The 12,065-nt window shown below is 34.2% G+C and overlaps 2 protein-coding genes across 3 annotated transcripts; one reads left to right on the top strand and one right to left on the bottom strand.

Moving 5' to 3' along the window:
* Window positions 1-1,058: 1,058 nt before the first annotated feature.
* Window positions 1,059-5,928, top strand: LOC129949615 (GPI ethanolamine phosphate transferase 2). Of its 2 annotated transcripts, none has more exons than XM_056061181.1 (11): window positions 1,059-1,340; window positions 1,414-1,786; window positions 1,851-2,042; window positions 2,108-2,244; window positions 2,402-2,610; window positions 2,677-2,885; window positions 2,950-3,192; window positions 3,255-3,636; window positions 3,710-3,848; window positions 3,919-4,258; window positions 5,477-5,928. In XM_056061181.1, exons 1-11 carry the CDS (start codon window positions 1,192-1,194, stop codon window positions 5,903-5,905), a joined length of 2,802 nt encoding a protein of 933 aa, XP_055917156.1. In that variant the 5' UTR covers window positions 1,059-1,191; the 3' UTR covers window positions 5,906-5,928. The 2 variants fall into 2 exon arrangements, with proteins under 2 accessions (XP_055917156.1, XP_055917155.1); XM_056061180.1 differs by having other exon boundaries at window positions 3,907-4,258.
* LOC129949617 (origin recognition complex subunit 1) lies at window positions 5,730-10,238 on the bottom strand. The gene is made up of 9 exons (XM_056061182.1): window positions 9,953-10,238; window positions 9,695-9,877; window positions 8,891-9,628; window positions 7,862-8,091; window positions 6,963-7,802; window positions 6,769-6,904; window positions 6,420-6,633; window positions 6,261-6,357; window positions 5,730-6,193 (listed from the first exon to the last, which is right to left on the bottom strand). Exons 1-9 carry the CDS (start codon window positions 10,057-10,059, stop codon window positions 6,051-6,053), a joined length of 2,688 nt encoding a protein of 895 aa, XP_055917157.1. The 5' UTR covers window positions 10,060-10,238; the 3' UTR covers window positions 5,730-6,050.
* Window positions 10,239-12,065: the final 1,827 nt, after the last annotated feature.

The following is a 12,065-nucleotide window of genomic DNA, read 5'->3' as shown; positions in this document are numbered from 1 at the left end:
GCCCGAGGGTGTTCCCTAGCGGGACATAGGGCCTCAACTGCTCCTACGCGCCATCGTGTACGGTTTCCAACGATGTGTTTGAGCTCCTTCAAGCCCTTCTCAAATCTCGACGATTACTTAACGACTGTTTTTCTCCAAGTAATTCTTAGTCTACCGACTTTTCTGCCTTCTTGAGTGAATAGATTGCACTGCAATGCATGTTCTGCAATACAGTGATTACCTTTTTGAAGCTTGTATCCAATCCAATGATACTTGCACCTTCGTACAGCAGTGTCAGTTGGCTCCTGACCGCTGTTCTATAGACAACTAATAATGAAACTCTGCAGTATCTTAGTAACCGTCGCTATTATTTCCTGTTCTATCTGAAAGAAGGGATCTAGGTTCCCACATTCATTCTTTTAAAGCCTTTGCCTTCTTTGCAGACCTTGCCAAAGATCATACTAGATTTAAAAGAACTCAAAATAAATGCTGCAGAAGAATAGAATAGAATAGAATAGAATAGAATAGAATAGAATAGAATAGAATAGAATAGAATAGAATAGAATAGAATAGAATAGAATAGAATAGAATAGAATAGAATAGAATAGAATAGAATAGAATAGAATAGAATAGAATAGAATAGAATAGAATAGAATAGAATAGAATAGAATAGAATAGAATAGAATAGAATAGAATAGAATAGAATAGAATAGAATAGAATAGAATAGAATAGAATAGAATAGAATAGAATAGAATAGAATAGAATAGAATAGAATAGAAAAGAACGGAGTAATCTTAATAGCTCTGTAATTAAAATAAATTACATACAAATAAATGAGAGCAACGAAAATGACGAAATGCGAGGAAGAGGATACTTTTTATTAACTTAAAGACTGATCGACGAAGTTTTAAATTTGTTCCTGACTTTAAATTGAATAATATAGAAGACTTTTCAGTGTAGGCTTAGCTTAAGAATTCCAATTAAGATAATCTAATGTTTCGAACGCATTTACACTAAGGACTGGCATCACTTAAAAACACCTGCTCCTTTCACAGTCACAGCTGTTTGGTTGCAACTGCAAGAAAACAAGTCAAAATTAAACGTCATCTATTCGGATTTCTGAAGCTTGTTTTCACAAAAAAAAAAATAATTTAATTATTTTTCATGTTTTATTTGAAATGTAAAATAATAAAACAATAGCAATTAAAATTATGAACAAGCATGATTGGTTTTTGTTTTACCTTCTAAGTGCATTCGTATTTGGATGTTGTCTTTTCTTAGGTGGGTTCTATCCAGTTGATTTTCAAAAGACTGGATTAGCTCCGTCCCCGTTGCCTCCAACCAAACTAAATGGCTTAAGGTGGGTTCTCAAATAAAAATACAAATATTTTGTGTTCATAAAAAGTATAATGGAAATCTTTAACTTAATATAGCTTGAATCGACCAAAGAAACAATATTCAAATGTTGTTTTTATGGTTATCGATGCTCTACGATATGATTTCATTGTACCTGAAATGATGCCCTACACTAGCCGGCATTGTAAGATTAAATTGAAAGCAAGCATTCCAACAGTTACCTTACCTCGAATTAAGAGTCTTACATCTGGAACAATATCGAATTTCATAGATGTGATTCTGAATTTGGGAAGTTCCCAACCTCTGCAGGACTCAATTTTACATAAATTACACCAACGTGGAGATAAAGTAGTTTTCTATGGTGACTTTACATGGGTCGATTTGTTTTCGAAAATATTTACCCGATACGAATCCAATACGGATTCATTTTACCTAAGCGAGTTTCATGAAGTAAGTGTACCGCAAAATGTTGGAATTACAATGGTTAAATATTCTTTCCTTGAATCAAATCTAGGGCGACAATAATATCACAAAAAGCTTACATAAGGAACTAAGAAATTTGACCAGTTGGGACTTTCTTATATTGCATTATATCGGATTGGACCGAATTGGCCATATGGAGGGCTCGAATGGAGGAAAAATATTTTTAAAATTGAGAGAAATGGATGACATTGTAGATCTTATTGATAAAGCACTGGCAAAAAAGGTAATAGTTTTGAGTGGACAAAGAAAATTCGATACATTAAATTTTAAATGGGTTGATTTATATAGCTTACTGAACCGAAGCCTCTATTGCTTGTGACTGCTGACCATGGAATGAGAAATGGAGGTGGACACGGTGGAAGTTCTCCCGAGGAACTTTTTGTTCCACTCATTGCAACCGGTCGCTATTGCACCCCACAAAATAAGTAAGTTCTTGGCTTCTTTTACGTATGTTTCCAAAGACAACACATATTACCTTGATAATAAGATACCACACCCTTAATCCTTAGTCTCAAAAAAGTGGATCTTATATTGTTTTTGGCTCTAAGTTAATTTGAACACAACCACATTTCATATTTGCAGAACACCAGAATATAATCAAGTGGATATTGCGGCAACATTATCCATACTTCTTGATGTTCCAATACCTTCAACCAGCATCGGATGTATTATACCCGATCTAATAGAAACCTTAACTCCTGAAGAGAAATTGTATGCTTTTTATTACAATACAAAGTTTTTAGTTGACAAGGCAATTGCTAAATATGGCAAAAAGATTGTCGAGCAGATGGGTGGGTAGTTCAAAAATAAGGAAGAGATCTTCTAAAGCATTTAAAGTTTGTCACATTTTATTTTAGATTATTTTGCATGGTTTGAAACTGCAACTGATGCTCACACAATATATCTGACTAACATATTGAAAGAGAATACAACAAGTCCATATCTATTTGAAAAAGCCAAACTTAATTACATTCGTTCGGCATCTGAAGTCTCACATATATTTGCTCGATCATATACTCGATTCGATTTTGGAATGATTTTGTTTGGAGTTGCCTTAACTGGTTTGGTAAGTTTTAGTTATATTGTGTATGTTCTTGCAAAATCTTAACTGTTTTTACTTTCTTTTCTAGTCAACAGTTCTAGTTTTCGTGACATGTATAACTTCAACTAATTTGTCCAAAAAAATTCACGAACCGATGATTTATTTTGGTAGAATATTCCTCGCTGCAGTTTCAATAAACACAATTGGCTACGTGTTTCACTATGTCCACACTAGTAATATCGTACTTATGTGCCTTACAACTGTTCCATTATTTGTTATCATTTTATTAAGCCTTGAACTATCTAAACTTGTTCTTAGAAGTCGTGTGATTGTAAGAACTAAACAAAGATGTGATTAAGGAAAATTCTCTTTAAACTAACTTTAACTTTTCAGTTTACTCTTGACATTCCAATATCGATAGCATTCGGTATTCTGTTTCAAATTTTCTCACTTTGTAGTACGTCGTTTATCGAAGAAGAGCATCAAACGTGGTACTACTTAGGATCAACCTTCTTGCTTAGTCTGTTTTGGAAAAATATCTCGACTACACGACTAAAGGTTATTACTTTTAGTAGTTCATCCTCGCTAGAGCGAGATATTTTGATTTTCTTTAAAATTCTGAGTCCATTGACGAAACCATTTTTTGCTGTGCTTTTAACTGTTTTCATTCGGAGACTCAATCAAACTGGCGATAAATGGATGCGAGTACCGGACATGGGCGACTGGTTCGTTGTGTCGGAAAATAAAATATATCTTAGCTTGTTCCTTATTTTTAGTAAGTCGTTGTTATTTTTTGACTAAATTGCACCTTGGAAATTGGTGAATTTAAATAATTAATTTTATTGCAGGTCTTTTATTAATAATTTATCAACTCAAACAGTTTAACACACCTCTACAAATGGTAGCGTGCATAATCACTTGTATCTCGGTCTATTGCTATCGTGGTGTTATCGATGCTGTTGTATTTTTCCATGCGAAGCATTTTAAGTAAGTTAAGCTTAATGAAGTATAATGAATATTTTTAATTGTTATTATTGAATAAAAGTTTTCCTTTCAGTCCGTTTTTGGTGCTGCCATTCTATTGGTTGAGTGTGTTATTTATCTTAGCATCAAGTTATTGGCCTGTGATATTTGGTACAACAAAAGACAGCAAATTAGACAATGCCCGAGTGTGTAAATTACTTGGTACAAACTTAACAGTTTTTACCCTAGTATCAGCACTTCTACACAAGCCGCATAATGTGTTCCTTGTCTTTGCAATACAATTTATATTAAAATGTACATTTAGACTTTGCGATAATTTGAGAGGATCAAGAAGAAGACTAGACGCCCAAATGATTTTGCTGTACAAAGTTGTTGTGACTATTTATGTATGCAGAATGTTTTATTTTTATCAGGTAAGTTAGTTTGTTTTTTTTTTTATTGAAATTAAATAATTACTCCCGACACTTACTGCGAACTTTCAAGCCGCGAAAGGTTATTATGATTAAAATTACCTTCAGAATGTGTGCTTTCTATAAAAATTAGGAACGGTTTTTGCTATTACTTCAAAGTTCAACTTTGGCCTATTGAAACAACAGTTTCCCCTACGCACATAGTTTTATTGTATCTGCAAAATTTCTCATGTCCAAAAAAAAAGTTTAAAGAAAATCCTCCTACGAGAACCGTTTTTGAATATGAGGAAGCCAACTGTCGGTCTCAACGACTTCTTTAGGAACTTTAACTGGTCACTATGCTTCCTCGAAAGCGGCGGGTATTCCGGAGTAGATATGCTTACAAATTCAATTCATTGTAGAATGAGAAATTTTATAAAGAAAACTCAGGTTCGATTCGAGATTTAAATGGGGATTTTATGGGTACAATCTTCTTCCGCACTCGTGCAGTTAAAAAGAGTACTGAAAGACCTTGACCAACACAATGCCCCTGGACCGGATTGTATTCCTCCTACTGCGTTAACTGTTTTATCTTTCTTAATTTCTAAGTCTCTTTCCGAGTGAATGGAAATAGCATTTGTTAATCCCGTCACTAAAAAAGGCGAATTCCCTCTCCCCCTTTCTATCGTCTAAATTTCACTTATCATTTCAAGGTCATGTAAACGCTGATTATTTATCCGACAGTATGATTATTGAACTTGATATATCAAAAGCATTTGAGAGTTTCACACCAAGCTCTCTTACCAAAAATGTGCTTTTGGTAATGATGAGTCTCTTCTTCTTTGGATTAGAAACTGTTTCGCCGACGACAATATTCTAAGCTTTTCATATGCGTTTCTAAATTCGCATCCTTGTCTAACGGATGTAAAGCTTTAAGGGCATATCATTTCAAGCTCATTAAATTCAGGTCTTAACAGCATTGCCCAATGCAAAAGGAACTGAAAGGCGACCCCCGACAATATTTTCTGCTCACGAAGAATATCTTTGAATCGTCTCGAACCTTAATTCCCACTTACCTTTCCTTGCCAATAAAAAATGTTTACTAATTTGAAGGAAGCTGATGCACCACATCTTTTAACATTATCAAAACTGCATGAAAATATTTGATCAGAAAACCTTTACAACAGAACGAACATAAAAATTATAAAATATGTACTTATGTTTTTTTTTCTTACTTTTAAGGGTAATTCAAACAGCTTGGCCACAATCGATCTCAATCCCGGATACATTGGACTCTCTCACTACAATCCATTATTCGTTGGAATAATGGTTACACTAAATACATATTTTGCTGAAATTTTTGGTTTCCTTTATCTAATGCTGGAGATTTTCCAAAAACAAGATGAAATCTCCATTTCGAAGGAAACCAACGAATTCGCCAATTATGCTACAGAGAAAAATAATTACAATCTAGTCACAACAATAATGGCAGCAGTTAAATTATTAACAACATGTGTTTATTTGATTTTAATGGTAGGTTTTCGACATCATTTATTTATTTTCACAGTATTTTCACCAAAAGTATTGTACGAGTGTTTTTCGATATTACTCTTTTATTTAAATGTTTCGATGACGAATTTGTACTTTTATTTGTTACATAAAATTATTTAAATATTACAAAATTATAAATATAACATTTTTGTTTTTTAATTTAAACATAAAACTTAACTGATGTGGGGTTTGAATAAGTCAGGAAATATTTTGTTTTTGTTTGTCAATAATTGTAGGAAAAACTTAAATCTAGTATAAAAATAATTTAATTAGAGTCAACTCTGAGTGCGTAATGGATGTCATCCATACTAACATTGAGTAAGATTTTTTGAAAAATGTCAGTCCTTGAATGTTCACAGATTATGAGTCTTTCAGCTCCTAATTTTGAACAGATCCTTAAAGCAAGTCCTTTAAAAACAAAACAATCAAGGAAATACGAATATTTTAAATAATTCATAAATAAGTTGTTATTTACCTGGAGTAGGAATTGGAGCACCCATAAAAGCAGAAATGGTTTCGATTTGTGAATAAACTCCCATAAAATTTGTCTCTTCGACTCCAGTTCGAGTAACCTTTTTAAAGAAAACAATACATTGAAAACTTTTGATGTAAGATAAGATTGTTTTTGTCATACCTCTGCTACAACAGCTTGGAGGAAAATTTGTTCAAGTCTGGAACATTTTTTAATAGCCAACACTTTTGCACTTGATATCATTTCACTTAAGGCCTGTTGTACGTGTAACATATTCACGATTTTAGGTTCTGTTGGCTGTGCATCTGCAATTTCAGTTGCCCTTCGACAAATGTCAAGGGCTCGACGAGCATCACCAGATACAGCGGCGACTTTTCTAAAATTATTAAAGGAAATAACAAAGGATGGATAAATATACATTTTTTAAGTTTATAATTGCTAATTCCAAACATCGAATAGAATTTGATTTGTCTACTTCCTCAAAAAACTAAAATATCTATGAAAAACTTACCGTGCAACCAGCTGCACAGCATCACCTTTGAATGCTTCTGAACCTCCCAGCCGTCCAATAACAATTTCCTGAAGCTGTTTGTGGGTATATGGTTGGAAGGTAAGTCGGGTGAGACCAAGACGAGATGTAACTTTGCCTAAAAAAAAACAATAACTTAGAAACACTTTTATTCAGTGGTTAAAAATTGTATTTACCCATTAGAAGCCTTTCAGGAAGATCCATAGTATTGGCAATGGTTACAACAACCAAGCGAGCAGCTGACTTCGTTGGCCAGTCCAATAAGTTGTACACAACATCTTGGCGCCGATTACACAATATATCTAATTCATCAACTAAAAGCACTGTGGTTGTCCGCCGAGGTGCTGGAGTAGTGAATCTCTTTTCTAGCAATGAGTGAGCATGTTCCCAAGAGACAGTTTTTCCAGTCAATTGTCGATATATTTGGACATACGCCTGCCGAGGTTCTGTTAGCCTCATTCCATTGATTTCGATGAACTCAAAGTCAGGCAATTTATCTTCAGCACTAAAGCGTTGCAACTCTCGAATAACTCCTGTCACTGTGGCAGTTTTACCAGTCCCAGGAACTCCGGAAACATACATACAACCACCACATTGATCTTGAATTTTTCCCTGGAGAAATGTGTAGATATTGAGGAATTCTGTTTCACGACATGGTAGGCTCTTCGGCACCACTGATACGTGCAAACGTTCGCGAGCTATTTGTAAATCAGATTTGCGACGATCGCTCTTCGATGCCTCCCGACTGTCGATAGTTGGTTTTAAGCTGCCCGAACGCATTAGTTTAAGTTTTTGTGAAGGTGTCATTTGACTAGCTTCAGGTGATGTATGTTTACTAGCTGGGCTCTTGCGTGTTGGTGTTTTTGGTGCTGAGTATTCTTCATCGGATTGATTGCCGTCTTTCGACTTACGCGATCGACTTCTTTTGGGGGTCAAGAGAAGAGCTTCATCATTTTTGAAAATTCTCCTCTCAACAATATTCGAGAGTTGAATATTTCGCTTGGGAGTACCTTCAGCTAAAAACAATATTTTTAATTTTAAAGTTTGTATGGAAAAGCTTTACAGGAGAACTTACCAGCAACACGGCTGCTGGCTGATTTTAGAATACTTTTTCTCCTGTTGGACAGCGCCGGATCGTCAGGGTCTTTGGTTTTTTTTGAAGGTGTATGATAAATATCTATATAGGAAACATCTTTTGTAGCTGTTCGCTTTCTATCTTTTTGTATTGAATTTATTGTAGTAAGGTCTTCGATTTGCTCGTCAATTGAATTTCGCATAGAAGAACGTCGTGTGACAACATTTGGGCTAAAATAAATTATTTAATTGTTAGCTCTTTTATATATTATACGCGCCCATAAGGCTTTTACTCATAGTGAACACTCTAGAAATCAGAAGAGTGAAATATTTTAGTGCACAATACATCTTTAGGTCGCAATGCACTTACCCCAAACAAAATTCATTAATTTAGGATATGATTTAAAAGGAGATACGTAAAATTAAGCCGGTTAAAGCATTCCACATTCGTGTAGTGCGGGTAAAATAATAATCTCTGTACTTACAGTATGTCCAAAAAAGGCCCAAGGGTAAATTGATGAGCAATCCTAGAAGTCTTGCTATTACAGTTGAAATGTTCAAAGGAAGAAATTCAACTGACTAGAACATTTTTTTCAAAAAAGAGATACAATAAAAATGGGTTATTGGTGCACCTGCCCAATTATGAGAATTGCACTTGAGTTTCGGACAAATCAGATAGTCGAAGAAAAAATCTTAACCCTTAGAACCTTTTTAGAAGATGTCAAATATAGCATCGATAGGTAATGTGTGCTGTTCAGACTCATCGATTCAATTACTACCCAAAACATTGGGACAACAACATTAAATTCTACACGGTTTATGATTCCCTATTGGACAATGCTGACAATGAGCTTATCAAATGGTGCCGTTGGAAGTTCACATGCAATAGACAAGAATGTGAGTGTGAAAACTTTTTCTATCTATTATTTCAAAAAAAAAAACGGCAGTATAGCAAAACTACTTAATAAGGGCTGATTTTGTGTAGACAACAAAACCAAAACAATCAAACAACAATAACCAACGAACTTACCCCTTTTGACTTTCGGATAGTCGCAGTTTTATTTTCAAATTTTGTGGAGTATTTTCCGGGGTGCTTTTGATAATGGAGTAATTCATTATATCCGAATCCATGGTTGTATTACCCGCAGCATTGTCAAGGCTGATGTTTAAATTCCTTCTAGCTGCCAAGGCCTTAGCATGTGTTGGTGTTTTTGGAGAATGATTTTTCTCAGTGAGCGGTGAACTCAAATAGTTGGCATTGATTTCCTTATTAGTGGACGAAGTCATTTTCTTAGACGAAAGTTTGACAACGCTATTGCCGCCGATTATTTTAATCGGTGATACTCTGTTCTCATCCATGCGATCAACATCGACAAATTCTACGTCCTGTATGCGCTGTTTCTTGGCACTTGATGTAGTCCTAGTAGTCGATCGTCGACGTGATGCGCTTTCGCTAGTGCTTTTGCTCACCGATCGTCTCCTGGAAGTTTCTTCTTTTTGGTATTCCAATGGCACCAGCGTATAGGACTGATTTTTGAGCTTAATAAATTTATATCGACAAACAAACATCGGACAGTTTTTGATTTTCTTTTTAAGTATTAATCCCGATGCCGAATCTTGAGAGCTACCCGTGACCACATAGCACCTGCGAAATATGGTTTCGATTGATATATCTGGATCGTATGGACGATGCTCTTCAATGACTTCAATGTTAAAATCAATACACAAATCGTCACGATCAAAATTCTTTATAGGAATACATTCAGGTCTGAAAATCAAGTTTTTTTATTTACTTTTTGTAGTAGAGGAGGGATAAGTTCTGATTTTCTCTTACCTGGAATACCATTGGACCACAGCTCTGAAAGGATCTTTTTTTGAATATGGATCGCAGAGTTCATATAAGTAGAGAATCTTTGCAATGTCACAACCAGCATCAGTGTCTGGTTCAGCAGCATCGGCGTTTGATACAAGAACGTAGTCACCAATGCAAATACTCATTGGACCAAAAACACATTTTCTATGGAATTCACAAAGTTCAGATGTTGCTCATTAATTTTAAAAGAAAATATTGAATTATTTTGATTTGACTTACTTGTAAAAGTAAACTTGCTTATGCTCCAAATGGGGAACTTGAATGCCTGATACTTGCCCACCAACCCAATCAAAAGTTGTTGAATTATCAATTTCTTTTACCCCCATTTTAATTTTATTTCATTTGCCTCAGTTTATTTGTCAATTATTATTTTAAAAAATATTAACACGGTTACAAAAATAAATTAAATAATAAGGAGAACGTGAAGAAAATTGAAAAATGCAACCTAAGCAAAAGTTAAATGAAAATAAAATAAAAGCAAAAAGCGCGCAATTGTTTACTTCGGTCCCGCCAGTGATTGACGTTTATTTTGGCGGTAGAAAAACTGGTTCTGTTTGTTTTAAATATTTGATATGAAGTGCTGCCAATAAACTATAATTTTTAAGGGCCATTCGCACAGTAAGTAAATAACTAAGGTGAACAGATGTTTAATTATTCTGTTAGGATGATTGACTTTTACCACACAAACGAGCCTTAAAACTCATTGAATTTACTAACCAAGATTGTACTTGGCTTCTGTAAACAAAAGAAACATATGCGGTTAAGCTTAAGAATTCAGATAGGTTGACTGTATTCATTGCTGTTGGACAGCGGTAACGGAGTAAAAAACTGAGGGCTACTAACTTTACGTTTGTTTCGTGTGGTATGGTAGATGTACATGGAAAAATCTTAGGCCTTTGGTAGTTTAGTTCGCCTGTCTATTTTATTTCAGAAATAATTTAAAGAGCTATTTTACGAAATAAGTAAAATTTAATTTAAAGTTGTACAAAGAAAAAAATGAAGAAAGACGCAATAAGCAGTGTCTCTTTACAGTATGTTAATTTTACCCCCACTCAAAGGTAAGTTTATAAACAATGATAATTCAAATACTCAAAATTCACATCCTTCCCTAATGAAAATAAATACATTAGGTGGCGCAACAGTCCGTTGAGAACTAAGGTGTAGTGACTTACAACTCTCAACCACTTATGTGTGCGAGTACTGTTATCAGGGATGGAGTTGACGTACAGTTTTAAGTCGAATCCGAACGGCTTATTTGAGAAAGCACTTTTCATGTCAAGAATTAGTCTGGGAGAATTTGTCAATTCTTTGCAAGAGGCAGTACCCGTGAAGAAAACTTTGGATGGCACAGGCAGGGATTTAACCCAAGACCTTTGGCATGACAGTCCAACGCACTAACCATCATGCCACAACTTCAGTTTTTCTTTTAAATCTAGTTTGTTGAAACGTTTACAACAATAGACTTAATATAATTAACAAGTGATTATTCCTGTTTCATGATCTTTTGGTACAACAACAACAAACATGTTTCTTTATAAACTGTGGGTCTTTGTTAAGTTCTTAATTTGAGTAAATTAGATCAAATTGAGGTTTTTATTTTTATTTAATATTTTAAGTATGTAATATGATACATTTTTTTTTTATTTTTTCTTAGAACCTCTGAAAAAGAAAGTAAACTATTAACACACTAAATATGGATTGCTAGTCGCTTTGCATCTTCATAGGAAATACCGGTTTAAAGTGTCATAGGAAATACCGGTTTAAAGTGCCATCTATTGTATCAAAGCTTAAACAAGATTTTTTCAAAGAACCTAAGGACATCTATTATTATAAAGTTGGACACAAAAAGAGTAAACGTAAAGTTCTATTACTTAAATTACTAACCAGTTAGATCCTTCTGCTAGCGAATTGTGCATTTCATATCCATGCTTCTCATTAATATATTCATTGGGTAACTTATTGTCAGTTATTCTAATTTTCTACTTGAAAACCTTCTAAAATCGTTGATTATGATTTAATTTCCAATTCGGATTTTTCAAATTACTTTGAAATGGAAAACAGAAGAGAACAAAGTTTGAATTTTTCAAAGGATGAAAAGAATCAACCTAGTGGTTTAATAGGAAATAATAAAAGTAACTTCGTCATATGGCACTAAATAAGGAATAAGCAATTTTGTGGATGCCCCATGACGCGAAAGAAAACTCACCTTATTCATTATAAAACTACGAATATCGTTGTTTATTTTCAATGCTTTCAATTCTGTTAATTGGCAGTTATCTCCTTTGTTGGGTACTTCTTACACCCAATAACTTACTTGACACGTTAATCTTTA

Source organism: Eupeodes corollae, chromosome 3 (assembly GCF_945859685.1).
Source record: "Eupeodes corollae chromosome 3, idEupCoro1.1, whole genome shotgun sequence".
Taxonomy (NCBI): Eukaryota; Metazoa; Arthropoda; class Insecta; order Diptera; family Syrphidae; genus Eupeodes; species Eupeodes corollae.
The sequence above is the reverse complement of the archived record's forward strand: the minus strand, read 5'-3'. Positions and strand labels throughout refer to the sequence as shown.

Coding starts and splice junctions, on each gene's coding strand:
- LOC129949615 (XM_056061180.1), top strand. CDS start 1,192: ATGAACAAGCATGATTGGTTTTTGTTTTACCTTCTAAGTGCATTCGTA. Junction 1,787..1,850: donor ACCTAAGCGAGTTTCATGAA/GTAAGTGTACCG, acceptor AATCAAATCTAG/GGCGACAATAATATCACAAA. Junction 2,245..2,401: donor TATTGCACCCCACAAAATAA/GTAAGTTCTTGG, acceptor TCATATTTGCAG/AACACCAGAATATAATCAAG.
- LOC129949617 (XM_056061182.1), bottom strand. CDS start 10,059: ATGGGGGTAAAAGAAATTGATAATTCAACAACTTTTGATTGGGTTGGT. Junction 7,803..7,861: donor AGCCAGCAGCCGTGTTGCTG/GTAAGTTCTCCT, acceptor TATTGTTTTTAG/CTGAAGGTACTCCCAAGCGA. Junction 6,905..6,962: donor TCCTGAAAGGCTTCTAATGG/GTAAATACAATT, acceptor GTTTTTTTTTAG/GCAAAGTTACATCTCGTCTT.